This window comes from Populus nigra, chromosome 4 (genome assembly GCF_951802175.1).
Source record: "Populus nigra chromosome 4, ddPopNigr1.1, whole genome shotgun sequence".
NCBI lineage: Eukaryota > Viridiplantae > Streptophyta > Magnoliopsida > Malpighiales > Salicaceae > Populus > Populus nigra.
Window position 1 is genome coordinate 11,789,067 of NC_084855.1, and position 27,119 is coordinate 11,816,185.

The 27,119-nt window shown below is 35.3% G+C and overlaps 4 protein-coding genes across 4 annotated transcripts; 1 reads left to right on the top strand and 3 right to left on the bottom strand.

Annotated features, from left to right (window-relative positions):
- The first annotated feature begins 286 nt into the window (after positions 1-286).
- Positions 287-4,320, top strand: LOC133692401 ((+)-neomenthol dehydrogenase-like). The gene is made up of 5 exons (XM_062113301.1): positions 287-451; positions 529-775; positions 2,882-2,950; positions 3,343-3,519; positions 3,763-4,320. The coding sequence occupies exons 1-5, from the start codon at positions 432-434 to the stop codon at positions 4,138-4,140; spliced, it is 891 nt and encodes a 296-aa protein (XP_061969285.1). The 5' UTR covers positions 287-431; the 3' UTR covers positions 4,141-4,320.
- A 2,170-nt stretch (positions 4,321-6,490) lies between these two features.
- On the bottom strand, positions 6,491-8,754 carry LOC133691180 (bifunctional protein FolD 4, chloroplastic). The gene is made up of 5 exons (XM_062111573.1): positions 8,227-8,754; positions 7,725-8,050; positions 7,386-7,622; positions 7,090-7,257; positions 6,491-6,980 (listed from the first exon to the last, which is right to left on the bottom strand). The coding sequence occupies exons 1-5, from the start codon at positions 8,426-8,428 to the stop codon at positions 6,810-6,812; spliced, it is 1,104 nt and encodes a 367-aa protein (XP_061967557.1). The 5' UTR covers positions 8,429-8,754; the 3' UTR covers positions 6,491-6,809.
- A 2,060-nt stretch (positions 8,755-10,814) lies between these two features.
- Positions 10,815-20,550, bottom strand: LOC133692104 (K(+) efflux antiporter 2, chloroplastic-like). Its single transcript, XM_062112804.1, has 21 exons — positions 20,218-20,550; positions 18,429-20,065; positions 17,811-17,982; positions 17,626-17,716; positions 17,174-17,310; positions 17,021-17,080; positions 16,796-16,915; positions 16,299-16,367; positions 15,850-15,915; positions 15,406-15,495; positions 15,095-15,199; positions 14,856-14,984; positions 14,259-14,468; positions 13,740-13,889; positions 12,790-12,843; positions 12,624-12,682; positions 12,105-12,171; positions 11,860-12,036; positions 11,712-11,768; positions 11,241-11,315; positions 10,815-11,098 (listed from the first exon to the last, which is right to left on the bottom strand). The coding sequence occupies exons 2-21, from the start codon at positions 20,060-20,062 to the stop codon at positions 10,976-10,978; spliced, it is 3,645 nt and encodes a 1,214-aa protein (XP_061968788.1). The 5' UTR covers positions 20,063-20,065; positions 20,218-20,550; the 3' UTR covers positions 10,815-10,975.
- Positions 20,551-24,343: 3,793 nt separating this feature from the next.
- Positions 24,344-26,298, bottom strand: LOC133690674 (LIM domain-containing protein PLIM2b-like). Its single transcript, XM_062110922.1, has 5 exons — positions 25,882-26,298; positions 25,450-25,549; positions 25,309-25,334; positions 25,009-25,098; positions 24,344-24,794 (listed from the first exon to the last, which is right to left on the bottom strand). The coding sequence occupies exons 1-5, from the start codon at positions 26,014-26,016 to the stop codon at positions 24,525-24,527; spliced, it is 621 nt and encodes a 206-aa protein (XP_061966906.1). The 5' UTR covers positions 26,017-26,298; the 3' UTR covers positions 24,344-24,524.
- Positions 26,299-27,119: the final 821 nt, after the last annotated feature.

Consider the following 27,119-nt stretch of genomic DNA (forward strand, 5'->3'; position numbering starts at 1 on the left):
ACGTATCGAGTTAACTCAAGACCTGATGAAGCCGGGATTCGAACTTAGCCAAGTTTAAAAAAAGTTAAGGTTAAAAATCTGGCTGATCCGGCAGGTTAATCTGGTTATCCAATTAATCTGATAAGACCTGGTCAAAAAATTAGTTTCATCGTTGACTATTTATTTTTTAAAATCAAAACAATATCATTTTAATTTCTAAAAAAAACAGAGTTGATCCGGGTAAAACCCGTGATCCGGGTCTTGGACCGAGTCGACCACCGAGGAGGGTTTAAAAACTACGTGAAATACAGAAACTTGGAGTGGTACTACTTGATGACAGCATAAACAAGGCAAGAGATTACCTTAACCGTGGATCAAAGCTGCAAAACCATTACTGTGGACAAAGAGACTTCAAGCTTGTGTCACTCCCGAGTTCTCAAATCCTATCATCAATGGCAGAAGCAACCAAGAGGTAATCTTTCATTACACGCATAGCCCCAATAATTAATAGCTGCTGCTTCTTGGTGACATTATTTTTTTATTTTTCAGTTATGCAGTGGTTACAGGAGCAAACAAGGGTATTGGGTTCGAGATTTGTAGGCAGTTGGCTTCTAAAGGGATTGTGGTGGTCTTGACTTCCAGAAATGAGAAGAGAGGCCTTGAATCTGTTCAAAAGCTCAAGGAGTCTGGTCTCTCCGATTTTGTGGTTTTTCATCAACTTGATGTGGCCGATATCAACAGTATCGCTTCTTTGGCAGATTTCATCAAAAGCCAATTTGGAAAGCTTGATATCTTGGTATGATTAAAGCCTAGTTTCTTCAATGCTCTAAATTTCTTGTTCTTCTTCAAAAACTCAAATTTAATATTTTATTCATTATTTTATCTCATCAAAACTCTATATTACATATAGCAATTCTGCTTATATTCTAGAAAAACATTCTAAACAAAACTGGAAAAAAAAATCTAAATCAATAAAGAAAATATTATAAATACTGAAATGTTTGGGCTTTTATTTGAAGGCCTTCTCAACCTTAATGACCATGGAATGTTAACCCAAAAGTAAACAGGGTATTTGAAATCCATTAATATAAAATTGTGAGTTGTTGAAAGATTTCTTACATTAGTCAAGAACTTGTCCTCAAGTTCTATGTGCGTGCATGCTACTATCGACCATTAAATAAAATATTAGCACCCTTGCACTCCATTAATTTGTAGTGTGCTAGCAATGTATAGTTGGCCGACTTAAATATAGTAGGTTGATAAGCAATTCCCAAAACATTCTAAATCTTTACATAATCATTACCAGTCGTTAATGACTTATTCCACATTGTATCATTTGTTGGATCATTTTAATTCTCTATAATCTCATTCTTTTCTTTTTTTCTCAATAAATTAAGATAAAAACAATATATTTTTACCCTTGCTCTCAACAACTACCTACTCTCTCCTAGGCATCAACGTTATATGCTTCCCTTTAAATTAAAGGTATATGCATTATATTGTTTGCCATGTATAACATTCATATCATATTTTTATGACTCGCCTAATAGTCATGGACACATATTCATAGTAACCATACCACGCCAAAAACAATTAAAATATCCCTTATAGAAAACAAAACAAGATAGTGTTTGTCTATAATTACCTTATTATCATGAATAAGCCAATTCAATTTGGAGGTCATGGGATGTTTTTTCCATCTGAAGTTGCAACTTATTTACCACCTCAACCAACACTAGCTATCACCATTGATGACTTGATTATGTAATGGTATAAGTAAAAAACCCTCAACCCTGTTACAATAATTCATTATGCATAACTTTTCGGGTGAAACTCTATACATATAAGAACAATCATTCGTTATTTATATAAAACTTATATAAAATATTGATGACAACATGTATTAATTACTAATGTAAACTAAAAAAATTATCAGTACTCAAATAATTAGTTATCGTTAGTTTAACTCAAATTATTCAATCTATTTTAATAGTATCCTTAAATCATTTTTAATTTTCTGCAAAAATTCAAATTCCTCCAAATTTACTGAAATTTTCAACTTAACAATAAAATTAATAAAATGTAAAACGTACCTATTAAATAAGTCATCATTTATTTTATTATAAAACACCTAAGTTACAAAATCAAACTCAATTTCATCAAATGACAAACAAATACAATTTCAAAATTTCAAACAAACCCTAACATGTATAAATGACATATTTATACAACAAATTTCTATAGTAAAAAACTATAAAACAAGTAAACACACAAACAAACTACATATACTACTTCAACATGACAAAAAAAAATTAACATTTTAAAAATAGGTTACAACAAAAAATAGATAGTTTTGCTTACTTGACACGACAAATCTTCAAAAAAAAATTGAATTAGAACAAGGATACTGACAAACTGAGTATTGGGATGGTTAGAATTGTGATGATAAGAGCTTGATTTGTGACAAAATACGGGGGTGTTGTGTGTGTGTGTGTGTGTGTGTGTATTTTTTGTAGAATAAAAGGGAAGAGGAAGAAGAAATTGGAGAGCGGTAGAGAGAGGGTCGTCTGTCAGCTTATAACTTAAATATTACTGATAGATTCACCGACTGGTATTATCAACGAGCATATATATTGCCTTAGTAATTTTATCTGTGATAATAACACAGTCATTTTTTTTCTTGTTTTTTATTTATTTATTGATTTCCAACTATAATTCTCTTGATATTCCTTAATGGAAAATTGTTGTTGGTGAATAACAAGGGAAATAGCAAGGTAATATTCCTTCGGTAAAAGTTATTGTTATTTACAAACAGGTTTTCATCCGTCAATATTTCCAGTTGTATCTGACTACTTTCTGTTCTGATTCCATTGTCTGATGAAAATGTTGGAACTATGCACAGGTGAACAATGCAGGAGTAAGTGGAGTCAAAACAGATGGTGATGCTTTAAATGCTTCCATTTCGGGTAAGGTAAGTCTCTAAATGAAGATATTTGATGACGTTCAAAGGAAGAGTAATTAGCTTTACCGTCAATTGAGGTTAGACTTCTTACCTGTCTGGAGGGTGATGTCGAGGCTGAAACTTTTGTATTAGCCAAGATCTAAGAATTTCCTGGAATCTCCAGTCTTCGCTATGTTTTCTCTCAGTAATAGGATCATGGAAGTTACTGTGTTTTTCATTTTCTTAGACATATGCGGCCTTTACATGTGCTGTTTAGATCAGATTTACTATACAAGACTTTTTCCAGATTTGTGGGATAGGCAGACAGGATCATGTTATCACCTCGAAAACTCCTTCTCCTGTATGGTTGGCAGTGATGCATATAGCTGCCAAGATGATTGAGTTTCATTTCATTGATGCAGGAAGGTGCAAAAATCAATTGGAGTGAATTTATCACTCAAACTTGGGAGCTGGCCGAAGAGTGCCTGAGAATAAACTATTATGGTGCAAAGAGAATGGCCGAAGCACTTATTCCCTTACTCCAATTGTCTGATTCACCAATAATTGTTAATGTTTCCTCTTCCATGGGAAAGTTGAAGGTAATACCTTACAAGACTTCTCAAGGAATAATTTGGTGTTTTCATGGTGAAGAAACTCATTCGATTTGATTTCAGTTTCTGACTGGGTTAAAATCGAACTAAGTTGAAACGAAAGAAAACTTCTGGAAATGCAGATCTTCATTCAACCACTGAAAATCTTAAACAGGCTTCGCTACACCGCTAGATGTTACTAGATGTGGTAGGAGCAATCATTACAGACTTCTCTTTTGATGTCTTTTACAGGGTGTATCAAATGAATGGGCTAAAGGAGTGCTAGGTGATGCTGAAAACCTTACAGAAGAGAGAGTGGATGAGGTTTTGAGCAAGTATTTAGAAGATTTCAAAGAGGGTTCTTTGGAAACGGAAGGCTGGCCTGCTATGATGTCTGCATATATACTCTCGAAAGCAGCTATGAGTGCCTACACACGGGTCCTGGCCAAGAGGCACCCAACTTTCTGTATCAACTGTGTCTGTCCTGGTTATGTTAAAACAGATATAAACTTCAATAGAGGCATACGTCCTGTTGAAGAAGGTGCTGAAAATGTAGTTAGGCTAGCTCTGCTGCCTAATGGTGGTCCTTCTGGTTGTTTCTTTGATATGACGGAGGAGTCGCCTTTCTGATCGGATGCTATCCATCTCTACAGAAACAAATTAAACCTACACCCTCTTGCTTACTTTGTCAGCAATAATATCTAAGAATATACGTGTATCTAAGAATATATGTGTATCTAGGACTTGAACAAGCCAGTTTGTAGCTATCCTCCAGAATTCGGTCAATAGTAAGTGTGACTTTTTTTCCAATGGTCATGAATGCAGCGCATGTCTGATTGGTTTTGCTTGCTGATGCCTGATACAATGATCTCAAATGGCAGATTAATTATATACTTACCAGGATAGAGTATATACTGGCAGATGAGTTAGTCATTCACAAATTTTTAATCTGAAATGTGTTGTGTTTTCAACTGGAATAAGAACTTATTTCATCACTAAAATAAATCCTAACCTATATATTATCTAAGAAACAAATAAAATAAAAACATATATCAGCTGAAAATTGGTGTCAAAAATGGATAACATTTTTTTAAAAAATGAAAATGTTTAAAGAGAGATCATTTTACAAAAAAAAAAATAGAAATTTTAAGGAATAAAAAATCCTGACGATACTTAAACATTTAAAAAAAAACATTATCATATCAAAAATTTATTTTGAAAACTTATTTAAAAATATTTTCTAAAATTATAATTTATTTTATTTGTTTAAATTTTTAATATATATATATATATATATATATATATATATATATATATATATATATAACTGTTTTTGTTTCTTGATTGCTACTTTTGTTTTCTTTGGGTTCCTTTTTGAATAATTTTTTTAAGGTTTTATCTTTTAATTTTAGATTGAGTGGGAATTAAATTTTTTTATGTTTTTGATGGAATAATCTCGGTCTTATAACCTGGATCATGGTTTTGAAAAGTTAACCTAATTTGACATTGGTCTTTTTTTAGATTTTTTTTTACAATGATTTTTTTCTTCAATTTTATCCTTAAACATTGATTTTATTGAAAATCAGACTTCATGATTTTCTACACTTCTATTTCTACAGGGTTATCCAAGTCTCATGACTTGGTTGCGAGTTTGAGGTGTTATCCCAGGTTGAATCAAATCTTCTTTTAGGTTGTATTTTTAAGATTTATTTATTTTATTTTATCTTTCAACAATTGATTTGTTTGAAAATCAGGCTTCATAGTTTTTTTCATTTTATCTTCTATTAAGTTACCTCATTCATATGATCTGACTCACAAGGTTTGGTGGGTTTACCCAACTTTGCTAGTTTTTTATTTTTTTGGGTTCTTTTTATTGATGAATTTTTTTCTATTTCATCCTTTTACATATGGATTGATCTTTATAATTTTTTTTATTTGCTTTTCATGAGGCTATTTGGCCCTTATGATCTAGATCGTAAGTTTAACATACTAACTCAAATTAACTCGGGTTGTTTTTTTTTTAAAAAAAATTTCTTTCAATTTTATCCTTTAATATTGGATAGTCTTGGAATTGAGCTTTATGATTTTTTTTCTTTTAACATTTATTTTTTTTGTGGAGGTTATGAGATTATTTTAAAAAAAATTTGGTTCATTTATTATTATTATTTATTATATAATTAAATAAAATAATTTTATTAGACCTGACCGAATGTATAACCTGAATTATAAATTTGTTTTTTTATGTTAAAATTTTTTTGGCTAACCTGTCCCACGGTGTAGCGCCGCAACCTATTTAGGCACCACTAAACTTTTAAGTTGCAAATTACGTGCTTTGTCAATTGTGCATAATAACAATCCCTGTAATGTTTTCTTGATAATGTTTTTTATTTCTCAGGTTTCTGTTTTCCGCAGTACGAAACAGCAAAGCACAACTGGATGGAATAGACCATTTTGAAGCACGAACTGATCTTTCCGCCAAAAACTTATTGCGACTGGATTTTAATTCCCCTGCTTCTAGATTTTCAAATTCATTAGGAAGCAAGGAAAATACAGAATCAGAGGCAGTGGCAGTCTTTGGCATTGATGAAGTGCGTGCTGAACTTCTATGAATCTTTTTTTCAATGGATAAATGAAATCCAGGTAGATTAACTGGTGTTGTGTTCTCTCCTGCACTTTGCCTTCCAGAACAGTTTGTGTTTGGCAAAAAGCAGATAACTATGCACAGTTTGATTTCTACGGCCTAGACAATTCAGGAAAACGAAAGACATGGTTTTGTAACACTATGTTATTTGCAATCTACTTTGTACATGGCCTGGGAATTGAAATTGGGCGTACATAACATCTGAATCCAATCCATAATTGCTGTCTTGTGTCGATTAGCTGACTTGTTCAAGACATCTGAACCGGGAACTGATCAGTTCTTTTTTTTATTCTGTAAGCACCCATAAATCTGGTGAATTGAAATAGCTAAAGCTGTCCAAGATGGAATGCTGGGTTTTGGATTGACATATGACAATGATGGCCAATTCAAATGTGGTTGAACCTACAAGCTATCAGCATTAGGTAAAGTAGGGCCTAAACTCCCACAATCTGTTGTCCAATTTTTCCTAGCTATATAGAATGTCTTAAAACTGCATAAAACCTCACTTTGCCAAAAAAGATCAACTACTACAAAGGCAGCGCAGTGGCTGAAACTAACTTCTCCCTGAGAGGAAATGGGAGCTCAAGCAAACACCAACCTGGTCCCTGAGAAGCCACCCGTATCCTATTAAGCATTGATCTTTAAAATCTCATAGTAGTCACTGGAAGTTGTGTGTCCTCTTTGCTGAGCTGAGAGTATTAGAGAGGAGCATTGCTATAGTCATAGGACCAACACCTCCAGGAACTGGAGTGACAGCTGAAGCAACCTTGCAGGCCTCCTCGTAGCAGACATCTCCAACCAATTTGTAACCTCGAGGGCTATTTGCATCCTTTTAGACATGCATGCATACAAATAGAAATGGCCAATCGCATAAGAATATAACCAGGAAAGCATGTTGAGGAAAGAAAAACCACAAGCCACTATAGAATTTTTCTCACCTCAACTGGATTAATTCCAACATCAATTACAACTGCACCGGGTTTTAACCAGCTGCCTCTCACCATATTTGGTTGCCCTACAGCAGAGATTATTATATCTGCATGTTTTATAATCTCCTCAGGGTTCTTGGTTCTAGAATGGACAATGCTCACTGTAGCATCTTCCCTCTTACAATATCAAAAACATCAAGACGAGTTTAAAAAAGGACAGATTCAGAAACATTACACATATATCTGATAACATCAAAAAGTAACAGAAAATGAAAAAACACTCCCTTTCAGGAAGACTGAATTACCTGAAGCAATAAAGCAGCCGGCATCCCAACAATATTGCTCCGACCAATCACAACAGCTCTCTTCCCTTTGATTTCAACAGCGTATCTATGCAACAACTCTATGCACCCTTTAGGCGTACACGGAACAAACAGCGGGTCTCTTCCTCGCATTGCAAGACGACCAATGTTCAATGGATGGAAACCATCCACATCCTTCTCAATGTCAACAGCATTCAACACATTCTGCTCATCCATATGCTGGTACAAACATACAAACACATCGATTTCTAATCAAACAATCACAATTCAACACAAAAATTCTTTCAAATTGTCAAACATTGATCAAATTCAAAACCATACCGAAGGCAGAGGCAACTGGACAAGGATGCCATGAACTGAAGGATCATTATTGAACTCCGAAATAAACTTAATCACTTCTTGTTCGGTAGAGTCTTCTGGCAAACGTACTTCAAAAGAATTAATCCCAACAGACTCACAAGCTTTTTTCTTGTTGCGTACATAAGTAGCAGAATCTTTCCTGTCGCCAACAAGAATCACCGCTAACCCAGGAACAATACCAATTGCTTCCTTCATCTTTAACACTTCGGCTGTTATCTCATCTCTTATTTGCTTTGCAACCATTTTCCCATCAATTATCTTCGCAGACGCTTCCCCGCCCGATTTATCTGCACAATAAATCCATCAAGCACATTAGAGTTGCGTAGAGCATGTTCGACAAAATGACTCCTTGAAATAGACTCACAGACGCAGTCACAGTTTTTTTTTTAAAAAAAAAAAAAAGGTTCAGCGAAGGATGCATAAAAACGGAAATCATCAAACAATGTATCAGGGAGTGGTTAACCATTGATTACAGGAGACGGGTTGTTTGAAGAATTAACAGAGAGGGTTCTGAGAGGGGAGAGGACAAAGGGTCTGACATTGAGAGGACCCACGGAGCGGCGAAGAGAAACGGCGCCATTAAAAGGGGTGGTGATTCGCGAAAATGGAAGAAGATGAGAAGCTGTGGAGGTGGAGGAGTCGAGGAAGAGGAGTGATGAGGACATTTTGGTGGTAGCGAAGCAAAGTCGAAGTAACCTCGACGTTTTGTGTTTGTGCGTTTGAAAAATAATTGGAGGACTTTGGAGGTAGAGCAGGAGCAGAGACAGAGAGAGGAGTGCAGTTTTTCAAAAAAGTTTTTTTTAAAGCAAAGCGGCGTCTGTGGCTTTTTACAGGGAGGAACTCGGGGAGTGGTGTTTTTCTATTTTGTTTATGAAGATGAATCAAACGCTGCGTTTTACTGCCTTTACAGTCGCATGCTCTCGTGTTTTACATGGATTGGATTTAACATAAAAAAATCAATTTTATTACATTTGTTTGATTAATTAATGTATAGTTTTCAACTAGTTTTTTTTTTTTTTTTCAGGCTTTCAAAGAAAGCATCGCTGATAAAACCGTGAAAAAACTTTAAACAAAAATAAGCTTTCCACATATTTTGATCTTGATACATTTACAACTCTACCCTCCACCTCACTATGAGGTAGAGGTACTCCAGAATTACCCTTCATGAGATGTGCATTAATCTCTCCACCAATGATATTCTCCACTCACAACGGAGAAAAATAGAGTTATGGGACTTGTTTTACCAAAACAACCTACCTTATACATCATCCTAGCCCAAGTGTGCTTGTAATTTCTAACCACCCATTTATTTTTATTTTTTTTGGTTAAAAACAAAAATATTTAGAAATAGATTAGGATAAAAATAAAATAAAATACAACAATTATTGGCCTTACAATTAGTAACAAACTAGACATGACCAGAAAGACCAATAAGCTAATAAAATGAGACCATATCTTTTAGATGTCTATGTACCCAACTTAGACCAACATCATCATAAACATTTTTTTTTTATAACCATTATGTTATCACCCTACTTTTTAGATACCTAATAGAACTATTTAGAGATTCAATTTTAACTCCTCCCTAGTTAAGAAATGATAAATTTGCCAATAAACTTATCACTCAACCAGAACCCATGTTGATGAACCAAGATTTATCGATATTTTTAAATATTTGTTTGATTTTTTTTGCATAAACTTATAATGGGCTTCAAAAACGTGTTTTGGCCATGTTCATAGTCATAGGCCTAATAACTAGGCTCATATTGAGTGCCTAGCACCCTGTGGACTTGGGCGACATGCTCAAGTCCAAGTTATGGGCTTATGCCAAATATCTCGTGGGCTTGGGTAGCATGTCCAATTCTAGGTGTTGTGCATAATATGACCAAATGTTCATGGGCTCAATAAGTGTCCTGAGACCAATCACTATTTATCATTCATTAATGCATGTGTAATAGATATTTATTATTTATTAATGTTGTTGTAAGAGATATTTATCCTTCATTAATATTTTTAGAAAAAAAATAACTCTCAAGCACCGTTATTAAAGCAAAAAAACAAAGTTCATGAGCTATAAATATCTCTTGAACTATCTAGATAAAATGCTCATGATTTACATTAAAAAAAACACTTATATATCCAAAAAAAAAACAACCTTGTTATTAGAATTTAATGATCTCTAACATATTTATTATTCTTTTTCTCTATAAGATTACTAATTTTATTATCTAAAGATCCTCGAATCCCCTAAAAAATAACTTTTTATAGGTATCATGAGTCATTCATCAAGAGATATTTTCATTTACTATGAAAAGTAAAGTTATTTGAATGAACATTTAATTAATTCATAATTCAACTACAAAAAAAACTTTATTCCTAAGCATATTGAATTTGAAAACATCATCACATATCCTTTTTTTCTCCATTTCTCCAAGAGATTTCAAGTTCAAACCTTTGATCCGTAAACAAAACCAGCATTGTAATTGATGAAGTAATGAAAACTTTAGAATTAGAAAACAAAGAAAGGATAAAATTGAAAAAGATTTTGACTTAGCATGAAACTTGCACCCTTGTTAAACTACGTTAAGTAACAAGTCAACACCCCCGCCCAGCATTGTAATTGATAAAGTCTTGAACTAAAGTGTGTGGACTTGAGATAACTTTTTGATTTTGGGCTTGATTATTCCTAAAAAACAAGAATCATTTAATGATCAAGTCAATAAATGAAGAAGAAGAAATAATATAAGAGAAATAGAATGAATGCCTTAGGGAGTGTGATTGAATGAACTGGAGTGAAGTTTTTGAATGAGCTTGAATGACCTTAACTTGCCTGGCTTAAATGAAATATGAAATTGATACATTGCTGGAATCTTTCTATTAATGTAGCTGCATTGCAGGAAACCAATTCTTTATAGCAATGAAATATGAAATTGATACATTGCTGGAAGTTCCTGTTAGATTCCGAGGTCTCAGTTCCTTTTCACTGTTTCTTAGGAACCGAAGTGAGATTAGAATATTACACAAAACTGGAAAAGTAGTGGTCTTTTCCACTTGTTCTGTAAGAATGTCGATCAAAATTTTATCAAAAATGGTAAGTGTGCCATTGCATCTTCTTTCAGTGTATTTCTGTACAATTTATGCCAATAGAGAATGCAAATTGTTATAGATTTCTCCGGAATATTTTTTTTCCCTTTGTTCACATGAGGCAATTTTCATATTGCTAATGTTCCTTCACTGAATTGGTTTTCATCTGAAGAATCCAAGGACTGACTTTTGGGTTTAGTCATGACACGAGAAAATCCATATCCGAGAGAACTTCCACTAGTTTCGCATAGCTGCAAGGGAAAGTAAGCTCCCAAATGTCAAACTAAGTCAAGGAAAGTGGGGTAATAAAGTTATACACTTGTGAATTGGGCAGATGACTGAATTTGTCAAGATAAAAAAATTAAATTAAATAAGACAAACAGCACTGATTACCTCAGTAAGCTCAGACAAGTGGCGGGATCTAAATGCATTGATGGTTGCTGCAATCTCTGACATGGGCAGTTTAGCCTAAATGGAAGAGGAAAAGAAGAAACCCCGAATCAAAAAAGATCCATGAGAATGTTATGAGGGCACTGTGGCCAAATGAATACTATAATATGCTCATTTGCTTCCAGAATTGCTTTGTTATATTGTTTCTCGCAGTCTTACACCTACCCCTGATTTTTTATTGCACTAGGCCCAATTCAAGCAATCAGATTCCAAGTTTCAGATATTTCAATCATATAACTCATTAGAATGGAAGTTAAAATAAAGCCAACACAAAGGACTCGTTTGGACAGCATAAATGGTTATGTAGCTCCAGCTTGTTTTGACGTAGAAAAACCAAAGTATTTCCAGTTTTCAGCACTTCAAAGTAGCTGTGACTAGAACAAGTGATGCGCAACTCAAGAAGCAAGCTGTTACCTGCGCTAGAACAGCAGCTGCCAACTGTAGACTTGGTTCCAATGTCTCAGGTACAACCTGTAAGTATTAGTTGTTAACAGGGTGTGATCGAGTTGTTTTATAAATCAAAGGAAACTAGTAAAAAAAGATTCAGAAGTTTAAGTATTACAGCTGTAGCCCCGGCCTTCTCCAAATTAAGGCCATGATCAACATCATGAGCACGAACAAACGTTTTCACATTGGGAAAGTACTTGCTCAGAGCCCAGACAGTTCTATAATTTGCACCAGGTGTATCTAGAGTTATTGCAGCAGCACATGCTCTTTCAGCACCGACTTTATGGAGGACCTAGTCACACAATACAAAATCAATTGTTGAACCACCACATAAGTAACCCATGATGCATTTAGCTTTACCTCTCGACTACCAGCATCTCCAAAGTACACGGGAAGATCCAGGGCACGGCCTGCTGCCACTCTATCGCTGAAAAAAGCAAACTTCTAGTCATCAAGAATCTTGCGACACCTCTCCACTCATAATCACAAAAAAATTAATATTCCAAGCAATATTATGGCCACATCCTGGCATAAACAAGTAATAAGAAGGGGAATATATTTTCATTCTCTTCTTGGTAGCAATTGTTTCAAAATGATTTTGTAGCATACCAAGGAGCACAAGAACCACTGTAGCTGATATCTAAATCCAATTAGCTAAATGGTATCTAATAAAAAATTTTAATTTCTAAAAAGTCTTTGATAAAGATATGTTGTTTTCAAAGGAGCACAGCAATAATTTTTGGGGGGAATAAAAAAAAAGAAATTCTTGTAGACAAAAGTACTGCATCAATAGGGAGAATAGGCAATGAACAAAAAACATAAACATTCTGAAATAACACCAGAAAGATTGCTGGTAGTATTTCTCAATCTTTGGCTTACCTACTCACGTCAAGAGCAACAAATGGAATTAATCGTTCTGAGAGAAGCTGTGCTATAATCTGGCAAATCCAAATGAATTTCATGAGCATGTATATTAAAAACTAGCAAAATTCACAATATTAGCCATTTTAACATATGCAACAAATCAAATAAAATATGTATCAACCTGGCCAACACGCCCAAATCCACAGATAATAATATGATCCTGCAAATCATCTGTCTGTAAACAAAATAAACCAAGAGAAAGATTAATCAGCAAGTACTCATATATTGTCAAGCAAACCTAGCATCACAAACATCTAATGTTAAACAGCTGAGAAAAATATAACTATAGGTAGCTGTTATGCTGGTATCAAGAAAATATTCAGTATCGCTTCCTGAGAGAGGATAGCACTGGAATTTGATTTTTAAAACTGGATATGCAACAAGAAGAAAAAAATCCCAGGGTGCCAATAAATGATACATGCAGATTAATTTATTTTTTTATCATATGGGATGCAGCTATTTGTTTATTAATGGTGATGGAGATGAATGAATGACCTGATTTTTGTAATAGCTTATACACTATGACTAATACAGGCTCACCAACATTCAAATGAGGTTATACAAATACGATCAAGAGAAGGAAATTACCGTGAAAAACAAACCACAATTAGGCCACTTATTCTTGTTGCTGTAAACCTCAGAGTATGAAATTTCACACTCGAAAGGCAAAACTAACAGGTTCTAACTCAGTATGCAGGAAAAATGGATGTTTTGAAAGCACATCTACAAAATTCATGCATTACACTCAAGCAATCAATTGAGATATTGTTTGTTTTCGCTATTCATTGCCCCTCCCATGCATGGTAATAATGATCGCATATTTTCTCAGGGACACGTCACTCAAGTAGCATAATTTTTCCAAATGACAATGATACTTCAATTGTTTATATGAAAGCACCCATGTTTAGCAATTCACCATATCTATCAAGTGGAACCCAGTCACCATGCAACAAAGCATCAAGCTCAGTAAACTACCAATAGCAAGGTTTGAACTTTGACCAATGTATCACTGAGGGCTAAAACTGTGACTCTCACAATATTAGCAATTAACTCATATACTAGTGACCTTACCTCACTCTCAACCGGTAACAAACTACGAACATCATGCTGCTCAAAGCGAGAGGCTATTAACTGGCCGCCAGCAGCCAGCCATGGTGTGAGGGCCATTGAGATCCCCACCACAAGAAACAATAAAGAGGATAGCTGAGGAGACATTATACCCTGCAGATGACAATAATTAGGCAACACATGTACAAGAAACAAGCATTTTTAAATATTATCATCACTTAGAGTGAAGAAAATTATAAGAAAAAAAAATTGCATTTCCACATCTCAATTTAACTAGTGAAAATTATTCAGTACTGATTTCTTCCTTATTAAACATCATGAATGAGATACTTCCCATATCTCAATATTTTTGTGAAATGTAAAAAAGATATTTTGAAACAACACCAAATGCACAGAGGATATTAAACACATGACCAACTAATTTGTGGACTTTGTATGGAACACTATAATGAAAAGTTGAATCCACTGACCACAGACACATTAGATTGGAAAAAAAAAACCATAGTTATTTAGAAAAGAGACCTGGTTAACAGCTTCACCAAATGCTACAAATGCAAATTCTCCACCCGGAGCAAGAAGAAGACCAATCCTTATTGCAGATATAATAGAAATACCAAAAAACCTGCCAACTAAAGCAACCAACACAGTCTTGCCTCCAATTAAAAGCCCTAATGATCCCATAATGGCAGGAAAATTTGAAACCAGAAGTTTTGGGTCAATGGACATTCCAACCTGAGAACACATAAATGGACCGATGTTAACAGTTAATGATTGAGGATCAACATAGTTGCATCATCAAGAAAAAATCAAGCAAGTTCAACAATTAACATATCATCAATCTTATAACAGAAGAAATGTTGTAAGTTGTATGCTAATATAGTAAAAGAAATGTTGGAAGACACAATCTTGCAGAGCTGGCCTGTTCTTCCAGTACAAAAAAGAAGAGAAAAGAGAAAGAGCCAGCCTGAAAAGTTACTATAATGACGAAGGAGAAGATTTCACATATAGTCCTTATACGTTATGAAAAAAACCAACAAATGGCTTCTACAAGAATTAAAAGAGAACTAAAAGTACTTAATAGATAGATCTTACAAAAGACTCCTTTTTTAAAACACCTACCGTCATGAAAAAAAGGCCCAATAGAAGCCCGCGATATGGAGCAATATCTGATTCAACCTGCAAGGAAAATTCGGTTTCTGCAAGAAGCAAACCAGCCAGAAATGCCCCCAGTGCCATGGAAAGTCCAGCCTGCTCTAGGAAAAAGATACAGCACAATTTCATTAACAACAACAGCAGCAACAATAATAGTAACAGAAAGCAAAACATGCTCAAACAATCTCCTGGAAGCATTTCCATACCCTGGCAGTAAGGAGACTGGTCCCCAGAATAACAAGAAGTGTATTGGCTGAGAATATCTCTGCATTTTGATTTTCTGCAATTTGTTTATAAATTGGTCGAAGCAGCTGCAAAAGGCACAGAAAGGGAACATCAATAAACTGTTCAGATGACACCATGCATTGCCAACTAAAGTCAACGCCACCTTGTGTAAGAAATTTCCCAAGATTTCCAGTCAAGACCATAGAAATGGAAAGTTTAAGATATAACTTCAATCAATAGAAATGCCATCCATCCACTTAAATGCCATAATTCTAGAAAAAATAAGATTTACCAATCTTCCACCAGCAATTATCGCGGTGATGGCAACTGCTGCCTTAACAGCAGCCAACCCAAGAGCCTCAGCAATTGCTTGAAAACCAACCTGGAAAGCAGCATCATATCACTCATAAACCAACATCGAGCACAACAGCAGTGGGAATGACAATAATAGTAAAAGCAATTGATGTACTTTGGTAACTTTATTTGCATTCGGCAAGAAATAGAGGATAGATTTTGCATTTTTTTTAAATCTATCAACAGCGGGTGCTGTTGAAAGAAAAGGAACACACTGAAAAGTGCATGCCAAATTCCAGATCCTGCCTTCATTATATCCAGAATATTCTGTGTGGCTAACAAACTGACAAAACATGTGCAAATTTCTTTCACTTTTAAAGCAAAAAGATACCAGAAGCTCACCACCACATCCATATACAAACAAACTAGTATAGAAAGTTACCCCTCCTTTGGATGAATTTGGTGAAATAAGTGGTATGAGTATTAGCAACACCACAACAGCCAAATCCTGAAAAGAATAAATAAGATTAAAGATTGCAATGCAAAAAAGACTACATATAACATGAACATTAAAAGATATCTCAAAGGAATTATAAGGAGAAATTCCTACTCCACAAAGGATTGGGGAACTTTTACATGATTACAGGCATAGTTTTACTACAACATACAGCAGTGGAATTTTATTCTCATCTTGAATATTATTATGATACAGATACATAAGATATTCACTAAAGAAAGTGTGAGCATAAAGAACCACTCCTATGGCATAACATGGCCACCAAGAAAAAGAAACCATGTCACTACCAAGACAAAGTAGCTTTTTTCTGAAGCTATACCACTACCAAGACATAAAAGTTTTTTTCTTTTCTTTTAAGGGAACTGTGGAGTGACCTGGAATAGTAGGACAGAGAAAGTAGCACGTCCATGGCGTGATGTGCTCTCACCTCGCTCCTGCAACACCTGCAAATTAAGACCACTATCTATCAATTCTCTTGTCCATCAAAATAAGTAATTGCAGATTTGACAGACAGGTTCATAGAAGAAATGAGCCTTGATCAGAAGCTCATTTTCAGTGGGGGAAGTATGGCACGATCATGAGCGTGCAATCATAATATTGACAGATTACATCCAAAACTGACTTTAATGAGTTACAAAGATTCTAGATATGCGATCAAAATGTTGATATTTCAGATCAAAATTACAAATGGTGTTAGTTTAACTTTACCATTTTGCAGGGTGTGGACAGTAGATAATGTAAAAGGTTCAAATATTTTGGTCTAGGAAGCTTGTGTTTGATCCAGAAAATTATCTTTCCTGAACTGAAGGACTCTTGGTTAGAGAAAGCTGCAATGCTTAAATTTAAAGCAAAATCTGCACTATTACGCTACCTGTAGAACAACAGCAGTAGAAGATAGTGCCAGGCCATTTCCAATGACAATTGCAGCAGGACCAGGCAGCCTGGAAACAAAATGTGTGACCAAGCCAATAACCACTGCTGTCACCAAGACCTGCATCATCCACATTAAAATGTAAGTTAATCGACATATGAATAGAAAGCACAGAGCATAGATGGATTGAGCAATGAAAAATGTGGGAGAAAAAATCCCAAGTACCTGAGCAGAGCCTAATCCAAAAACATATTTTTTCATGGAACTAAGCCTTTCAACAGAGAGCTGTAAGAGACAGAAGACTGCTTTAGCATCAATAGTTTAAATTTGAATGAATGTTAAATTCCAGCCACATAGTCTAGATGTAAAGACTCCAACCTCAAGGCCAATATTGAATAGCAAGAAAACAACTCCAAATTCAGCAATCGCCTTTGTACCAAGCACATGACGGATGATGGAGAGACCATAAGGACCAATCAAGATGCCAGCAGCCAAGTATCCAAGAACAGGACTGCCTGGAATTGCAGATCAAAGACAATTTGTGAAACATGATCACACAAATTTCCAATTTCATTTTGGAAAACAACTTGCTGGCATAAATATAGATAATGATCAAGTAGAGAACTGGCAAACAACAGCAAATCAATAAACTACTATGGACTAATATCAAGAAAGCATAATTGATATATAAATGGCAGGAAAAAAATGCTTGGCAGAAGGACTAAGCTAATATTAAAAAAATAGAAGTTCTTGAAATTTCACATTGAAACGTTCAATGCATGTATAAAGGTACAAACTTATTTTTACACTACAAAATACAGTGAGTTCACCTCCTGGAATTTTCTGAAATAAAGGCACAAAAATAACACTAGCAAGCAGCAACCACAAAACATCAAAGAGAGATGCTTCCTCCTCATTCATCTGTCAAAACAGAACAAGCAACCAGATTAGAAAGTACTACATACATGTTGACTTGAGACCCAAAGCAGAAGTGAAGGATAGTGTGAACTTATGCCTCTTGATGAGGAAGCATTGCAATTAGTTTTTTGACTCTCTTTGGGAGTTTCTGAATATGTTGAATCAGAGGCTTTGCATTTGATGAAACTTCTTCAATGCTTGTGGTGACCACTTCTGGTTTTTGAAGCATCTGGGTACTCTTCTCCACTCGATTAGAGTAGAAGGCAAATCTGTGCACAGTTTCAGTACACTGTGATAAAAACAATGCAACTTCTATGCTAGATGTAAGAGTCTAGTAACAGAAGCAGATAGTGAGACATGAACCTATTGAAATAGCCTTCAGAGTGCTCTAGGTCATCACAACCAAGATGTAGTTTATTTCTCTATTGAATGCCTCAATAAAAAACATCATGAAAAAAGATACCAAGAAAGGCTTTGGCAAGGAATTGTATTTTCATGACATTTCGTGAAGATACCAAGAAAGGCCTTGATAAGGATTGTATTTTCATGACATTTCGTGATTACCCTGCTGATGCATTATTACAATCTCATTTTATTTATAACCTGAAAATATTTTTTTTAGCATCTTACATCCACTGGGACAGGTGACATGTCTCTTAAAGGAGGACTGTTGACAGTGATGGAAATAAAATTAAAGAGCAACAGTAAAACATACCCTGCTCCAAACAACAATAGGCCAAGAAGAAATTTGGGCAGTTGCTTCCTTGCAGACTCCATTAGGCCCTGAAAAACTGATGCTGCTGTCAACTCCGTCTCATCTCCACTGAAAGAGAAGAAGGATGCAGAAAAGAAACGAGAGGATTTCTTCAACAACGCCTTGGGAGCACTGGGAGGTGAAGATGAACTCTCCCTGGTCAGGTCCTTCTGTAATTCCTGCTTTTTTGTGTGAATGCCACCTTTTGACTTTTCAGCTTCTGCTTCAGTATCTTTAATAGAGTCCAAACTCGATTTTCCATTCTCGTGGTCACTAGAATAATCAGAAAGATATAACTCTTCAGAACTCTGGCTGGTTTTATCAGATAGTCTATCTATTGAAGGCTCGCCAACTAAAACATCACCATTTACAGTCATATCTGTTTCTTTCTCAACATCAGAAGGACTGCCTCCGCGCATCTTCTCCTCCTCGACTACTGCCTCATCACCAGACACATACCCCCGAGCTGTTTGCTGGATATCAACATGAGAACTAGAGAGAGATTTCTCTGCCTTTTGTAATGCAATTTCTGCATCACTCACTCGTTGGGTAGCCTCAAGTTCAAAGGCAACAGCTTGCTCTGCTAGAAGCATAATGTTTGCAACATCCTCCTCTGCTTTCAAAGCATTCATTTGTGCTTTCTCTGCTTTCTCATTCAACACGTCTAACTCCTTCTGTAATTCTTCCTTTATACTTTGCAAGCGCCTCAGCTCTGCTTCACAATTTGCCAAATTTGCCTGGCATTCCCTAATATCATTCTGAGCAGCCAAAATAGTCTCATAATCTTCCTTATCATCATTTTCCACATCACTCTCTCCAGAACCCTCCAATGAATCAACCCCTTCTTTCGTAGATTTTATCGACTCCACTGCCACCTTAAGCCTTGCCTCAGCCAAAGAAAGCGCCATAGTTGCCTTTTGAAAAGCTTCTTTAGCAACACCCTCCTTGTTCACAATGTCCTGAATCATATCAAGTGTTGAGTTAACATCATTCCAAGCACTCGATGCCTCATCTTGCAAAGCTATTGCAGTTTCTGATATACTCTGTGCCTTTTCCTCAAACATGGTACTATTAAGCCGTGCAACCTCCAATTCCCTCATTGCTTTCTGTAACAATTCCCTCAATTCATCCAAACTAAGTGCCTCTGCCGCCATTTCAGTCTCCATTACCTTTTCTCCTCTTCCACCCTCTTCTCCCAAGCCACCATTAGATCCTGCTCTCAAGTTCTTATCATTACCCTCACCAATTTCTACATTTCTACCATTCCCATCAATAAATGTTAACGAATCATTACCTTGACACTGCAACTTAACACTTCTCAATCCATCAAACCCAACAATAAAATTGCAAAACAACGGATTACTTGCATACCCACCAACACGCAAATGACTACGCATTCCACTTCCACTACCATATAAAACACTTTTCTTTAATGTCTTTGAAGGTCTTTCTCTCGAAACAATCTTCAAATCAACAGCATTATACGCATAACTTTTATATCTAAATCTCGAATATAACCTATTAGATACCCTACAACTAGTACCTTGTCTGCTATAAAATGCATTCGTCTGCTGAATATAGCACGCAAACTCCATGCCCTATAGTAAAACAAATAATCAGACTCTCTTAAGCATTTAATCAAACACGTAGAAGTCAATCATTAAAAAAAATACAAGAAAAAAAAGAAAAAACACTCGAAGCAAAACCCCTTTGCGTGTATAACTAAAAATGAAGAGAGAGTGAAACTAACCGATCAATAGGAGTCAAAGATGAGAGAAAATCAATGGTGGAGTTTGTTACAGTAGAAAAGGACACAACAACACTGACTAATCAAAAAATTCAACAACACTGACTAATCAAAAAGGCAGAAAGGAGGGAGAGAGAGCTTGAAAGGACATGCCGAAAAATAGTAATATAGTACAGCTCAAATACTACTGTGGTCTTAGAACTTTCCTTTTCTTTTCTTCGTTTGGAAAGTGAGAAAATAAAAGGGAAAATTATTGGTTGGGAAAGGAAATTCAGTTATTGGTGGATTTTTTATTTATTTGCAACACCCATAGAATACAGTTTAATATTGTAACGACCTTATATTATTACGCAGGTGGATTTTGATATTCTCATATATGCTTAAGGATATTCTAATATTTCAGTAAACTATAATTTAGTCCCTTATTGTTTAACAATTATTATAATCAAGTCCTCTTTTTTCTAAAATCAGTAGTTAATCCTTAATTTATGGTTTCTTGCTAATTTATTTATTAAAAACAAAAAAAAATGTTGGTTTCTTTCTAAAAACCAAAAAAATATGTTTTTTCCAATTTAAATTTCTTAATGTATTTTCTAATAATAGGCAATTGACAGTTAATTTGAAAAGATATTGATTGTTTTTATAGTTTTAAAATATTTTATATTAAAATCATTAAATGCATAAAAAATATTATTAATTTTTTTTTCTTTTTAATTCAAACTCATTTTAAAAATTATTTTCAAATAACCAAATATAATCTTAGAGAAATTTTATTTTACTAGAGTTTATAGAATAACAAAAACATTTAAGAGTTTTATTGGAAATGTGAGTCAACCTGTATTTTATAAAAAAATTAAAAAATTTATTAAAAAATATTTTTTATATATTTTGAATAGTTTTGACATATTAATTTTAAAATAATTTTTAAAAAATAAAAAAAATATTTTAATATAAAAAACACTTTACAAAATACCCTCCACCGCATTATCTAAAAACCATTAATAAGACAGATATAGCCAGGAATTTAGGTACTAATTTATATAGATTTTTCAAACAGAGAGTGAGATACACGCTGAAATCTTATTGGCCTAAGTATGTCCCCGGTGGGGGAAATATGTGATGATAGTAAAACTCATGAAATGTCAGAAGTTTGATTTGATTGAAATTTCCAATGGAACCCCCTAGTTTGCGGAAAGAGAAAGCATCGACCCCCCCCCCCCCCCTTCCCCCGGATAAATCAAGAGTTACTTTTCGGGGGCTAGATCTGTCCACCGGAAACCCTAGTGGAAATCCAGAAACTGCATGTTTCAGCGACATTAAATTTGGGAGCATTGATTAATGGTGGCTTCCTCCAGGTGAAGTAACAAAAGTTGCAATTTCTCAAGTCGTTGGCTTGAAATATTGATCCTGTTCGAAGAAGCGAAGACACAGCGCGTTCAGTTCTTCTCGGGCCCTGCTTTTTCGAACCTTCAGGTGGTACCTTCACAGAACAAACAAAAGCAGGAGGGAATGGCGAAGACCGACGGACAATCCAAGAACAGGACTTTAAGGCAGGAAACTCAGAAATTAGGCATTCGTAAGCGTGGTCCACACTACTAGTACTTGACTTGAATTCAAGCACCTCTAGATTCTTAGGGTTTTATCCCTCCATGCATTAAGTCAAAAGGTTTCTTGAATGCCATGCGCGAACAATTTGTTCATTCTGATAAGAAATTAGCTTAACACCTTAATGAAAAAAGGCTTTCAGATATGTCATTTTACTATTCTAAAAATGTGGGGCTCAATTAAAATCCTTGAAGGTTCTGGGTTATTATTAGTTCATTTCATTTTGAACTCTTTTTCTATAAAATATAATCCGTTTTAAAAAAATTATAATACACGTAAAGAAAAATAGTTATAAATTATTAACCATGTGTGTTCAATAAGTTAAAGATTTTGAGTGAAAAATGACACTTGGATGTCCAATGAGCGAGTGAAGCAAAGATGATTCATGGCAAAAACAAGCTTATCGTGGGCAAATGGCGAAAAGACAATCATAAGGTCAATGATGAAACAAATAAGCGAATGGCAATAATATGGATATGGGCAGTTATTTGCCCAGTTAGTTGCATATCTAAATTTTAAGAAAAATTTAAGTTTTTTGTTGGAATCTATAAATAGTCCTTGTCGATATTCAGACATTCAACAATCAATGAAAGCATTAAGCATGTTTCTTTACTTTGTTGAGTAATTTTATTACTTTAATTGTGTAACTTTCCTTGGTTAGTGTTTGTGAATCCTATCTTTTCTTCTAACTTGTGATTAGAACGAACAGAACACAGTCGTTTGGTATGGATTATTGTTTGACGCTCAACAGTGAGAAAGATTACCTCCCTCATTTATGTTTTCTAGATGATCTTATTGCTTTTACAGAAGCATCTACTCAAGTAATTCAGGCTCTTAAGGGCATTCTGGATCAATTTATCACTTGTCTGGCTGAGATGCAACTTTATGATGACTGAATTGTTTTGTGGAAGTGTTTCATCTGATATTGCAGAAGAAATGCAGAAGGCTTCTGGGTTTAAACTTGGTAAGCTTCCAGTTAGATACCTTGGGGTGCCTCTGATAACTAGCAAGTTGAATTATTTTGATTGTAAGCCACTCATAGGCAGAATCACAACTGGGATGCAAAGACTATTTCTTTTGCCGGTAGATTACAACCAATCTTCTCTGTAATTTTCAGCATATGTAATTACTAGTGGTCGATTTTTAGGCTTCTTATCAATATTATCAAGGAGATTGAAAAGAAGTGTAATGCTTTTCTTTGCATTAAGAGGATAGCAATGCCACTGGTGCAAAGGTAGCTTGGAATCAGGTTGCTTTACCAAAACAAGACGATGGGTTGGGTTTAAAGAAGCTCGAGGAATGGAACACAACAACTTGTATTGCTAGAAATATTTGGTGTCTTTTGTTGAAGTCTGGATCCTTATTGGTAGCTTGGTGTTATGCTTTTCTGTTGAGAGGTAGAAGTGTGTGGAGTATTGATATACATGCTGACAGTACCTGGAATTGGAGGAAAATTTTGAAGATTTGACTTGTGGTTTGGGATCACTTGGAACATTTGTTGGCAATGGGAAGAAGACCTATCTTTGGTAGGATAATCGGCACCCACATGGGCCTCGCTCCTGGAGGTAATTTTACTTGCAAAAGTTCGTAAGAATAAGAGTAAAGAACTGCAGAATTGAGAGGTTTGAGCTGGCTGGTGTCCTCTGCATATTCCTAGACAAAGTTTCATCGCTTGGCTAGCCATCCTAAATGGACTTTCTGCTAAGGTTCAACCAGTGAGTATGGGGAGAAATATCGATCCTCTATGTGTTCTATGCAGTCAAGAGATAGGGATCATCTGTTTTTTACTTAGCTCGTTTGCTAAAGATATTTGGAGTTCCATTTTGCGGTTTTATTGAATTCAAGGAGCTGTACGAGACTGGCAATGTGTTTGTTTATGCTAAGAGAAATTTGAGGAAGAAGTGTTTTTCTTCAGGTATCCTCAGACTTCGTTGGTGTGGGGTCATTATTCTGTTTGGAAGGAGGGGAATGCCAGGATGTTTAATGAAGAAAGCTCCCAAGCCACTGCCGTAGTTGCTCATATTGTTCAATTGATTTAGTTGAGATTGTGCAATGCTAAATTCGCTGATCTTTGTAGCAGGTGGAATTTTCAAATTTCTTTATAATCTGGTCATTGTTTGTTTTATGGATTGGTCTTCAATACAGGATTGTCTATTGTATTGGTTTCTGGGATTTGTAGCAGATTTTAATCCCCTGCTCGGTTGCTTCTTGATGAAATAAATAAGAAAAGAATTTGAATCTTTTAGTTTGGCTCTTTAATCAAGAAACTTGTATACAACAATTAGGCCAAAACTCGACCTAATTTTGTTCTTCTTCAATGTTCAAAAAGTTTAAAATCTTCAAGGTTGCTGGAATATAAGTTTGCATGGTAGAGAGTTCAAACTCTGGCATCCACAGAAAATGCAGGAAGCCATTTAAGCAAATAGCCGAGAAAGAACAATCATTCAATCAATGTTGATATAACTACTTGAGATCTTTCATATTTTCTCCGTTTGCCAAGGGTACTAAATTTCAAGAGAAAGAATTTGGAAAAACTAGTGCAGTTCAATATCTTGTACCAAGGCATAATTTGTAACAAAGATAATCAAATCCAAAAGTAGACTTTGAATACAATCCGGCAATAATATTCAACAACATGAAAATTCAAAACAGTCCTGACAGCTTGAACAGATATCAATGCAGGAAACCATGATGTGCTGCTTCGTTTAAGATTGTTCTTCTGACTTATCCTCGGCAGCAGCTGCTTCCTCTGTGTTTGGCTCGGCCAGTTCAGGAGGTGGCGTGGAGGTTGATCTCTTATGTGTAGCTCCTGCGAGGACATGGCTATAGGTTCCCTTTTCCATGAAGAGCTGAGCAAAGTGGACCTTGCAGTAGAGGACTCCGTCAAGAGCTGCATAAGATGAGTGTGTGAGTGGACACCCACCATGAGCACACCTGAAGCACGTCTTGTGGTAACATTCTCCCTCCATGGTAACCTATGTCATGAACGGTTGCAACACATGCTTATTCCAAATTATCATAAGCAAGACTGTTAAATAATACACTTATCAAAACTCTTAGATAGGTCCATGTCTAAGATAGACAAGATGCATCTCAGAATAGTTTGTCATTCATATGATAAATGTGGAGGTATAGGACATAGATCTTTAAGACCTGTGTATTTATTCAAGTTTAGAGTTAAAAACAAACCTTCTCCAATGGGTACACTGTTTTGCCGCAAGTGGAGCATTTGTCTTGGGTTCCACAGAACACGGAAGAGAGTTTGCTTGGGGTCCTAATCTGTAATATACAGAGAAAATATAGTAGCATTATAAATCTTGAAAGAAAAGGATACAGGATCTGAAAGCTGGAATGGATTTTGAAATATCCCAGAATAATATCATTCATCAGGGTGGTTTCCAAAGGCCACCATAAATCAGTTTACGGGACATACAAACACGCCCCAAGTATTTAAATTAGTGATACGATATATATGTACGAATATTATACCAGCTCATGAGTCCTCTCAGGCTTGCCTGCAAGAAAATGTCATAAAATTGTTAAATGTGTATGGGAAAGAATTAAACAATGGCAACTCGTTGAAATACTGTAAGAGAATTGCATAAAAGACACGTGAGAAAAAGATATCACCTTTCTGAAAATTCTTGCTGAAATCGCCACCCTCCTTGAAAAGTTGCTCAAAATGAGTCTTGCAGTAGAGGACTCCATCCATGGATGAGTAGTTGCTCATCTGCCAAGCACAGAACAATTTTCAAATCAAGAACATTTTATTTATTTTTTATTGTGGAATATCATTTGTCACAAATCCAGATTAAGCCACAACAATGAAAAGCAATGAATCACTATCCGGCGATCGACACCATTGTTGAATGCTGGCCTGCTGTTTTCCAGACCCAATTGATCTTAGCTAGCTTGTCATGTATGAACATTACATGTATTTTAGCTATGCTATTGGCCTTCAATTAGAACCCATTGCATGTTGTTTAAGATAATTCCCATTCTAATAACACTAAGATTATCAAGAAAGGCTATGGAAAGGGAAGATCAGAAAGGAAAACATACCACAAGAGTTCCTTTGCAATGGGAGCATTTGAAGCAGGATTTATGATAAGGCACTCCTTCAAGAGACATCATATCAACAACATAAACAGTCTTGTCACAAGCCTTGCACTTATCCAGGGTTCCAGTGAATGCCATTGCTTTCTTTCCTTAGCTCCTCTTTCCTCGTCTCTTCCAAAATGATCCTGGAAGTCAGGAAAGTTTTTTTTTTTTTTTTGTTCAAGTTGTCTGAGAATCCAAGAAATGTCCTAACAATAAAAGCACCCTGGGATTGTTGTTCGCTCCCTCCTCAGACACATGGAAATTAAACAAAGAAGTCTTTGTTTTGTCAAAACAAAACTAACTTGTATCACAAATTTTTGCCTTCTCGTGTAATGGTGTAAACTGCTTTGTGTTGAGCTGTATAAGATGGACGCGTGATTGGAGATCCCAAGCATTGTGAGATATAATTAGACTGCTAATTATGGATGTAAACCTGTTGGATTGGAGTAAAAAAAGGTCTGTGCTCTGACTTTTTCTTGAGGAAAATTGTAAGGGAGGCAAAATGAGGAAAATCTTTATCAAGAAAATGAAAAACCAACTGTTTTTTGAATTTGCCTTGATTTTTTTTTTGAGTTGAAGGATTAAGATATGCTATCAATTTGTCTAATGTACACACCAAACCAGACTGTTTAAATGCTGTTCCAACCCCTTTTGTGGCCCTTATGTGAATCAATGTTCCTAGTAATTAGGCATTACAGCAGTCAAAAGTTCAAAAACCTCTGGAATTCTAACATTATCACAGGTTGGGATTGGTGGTCTGCTCTGCTCTGCTCTGGGATTGTTCTCGCCACTTCTAGTGATTGGATTTCTTTTTTCTAACTTCAAACTTGGACATTCAGATTACGATGACTGGTTGCTCTTCCACAGTTCCATCCACCATGTCTCAACTATCTTTTTATTGTCATCACGTTCATATACACACACACACACACACACACACACACACACACATGCTGTCTTTGACTTGGAATCTAGAAGCTAATTTGATCTTTAAGTTATATAACAGGCGACACGCTTTTCTTTATCTTTCCAATTCGAAGTATAAACAAGGTTTTAACTCATCCCGTTCAGTATTGAAAAAAAAAAATATTTCACTGCGCATCAGGACTCATTGTAGTGTAGATTAAAATAGTATAATGACTAATTTGTTTTTATTAGAAAAAAAATCAATAAAATTGCTAATAGGGTGAAATTAGTCT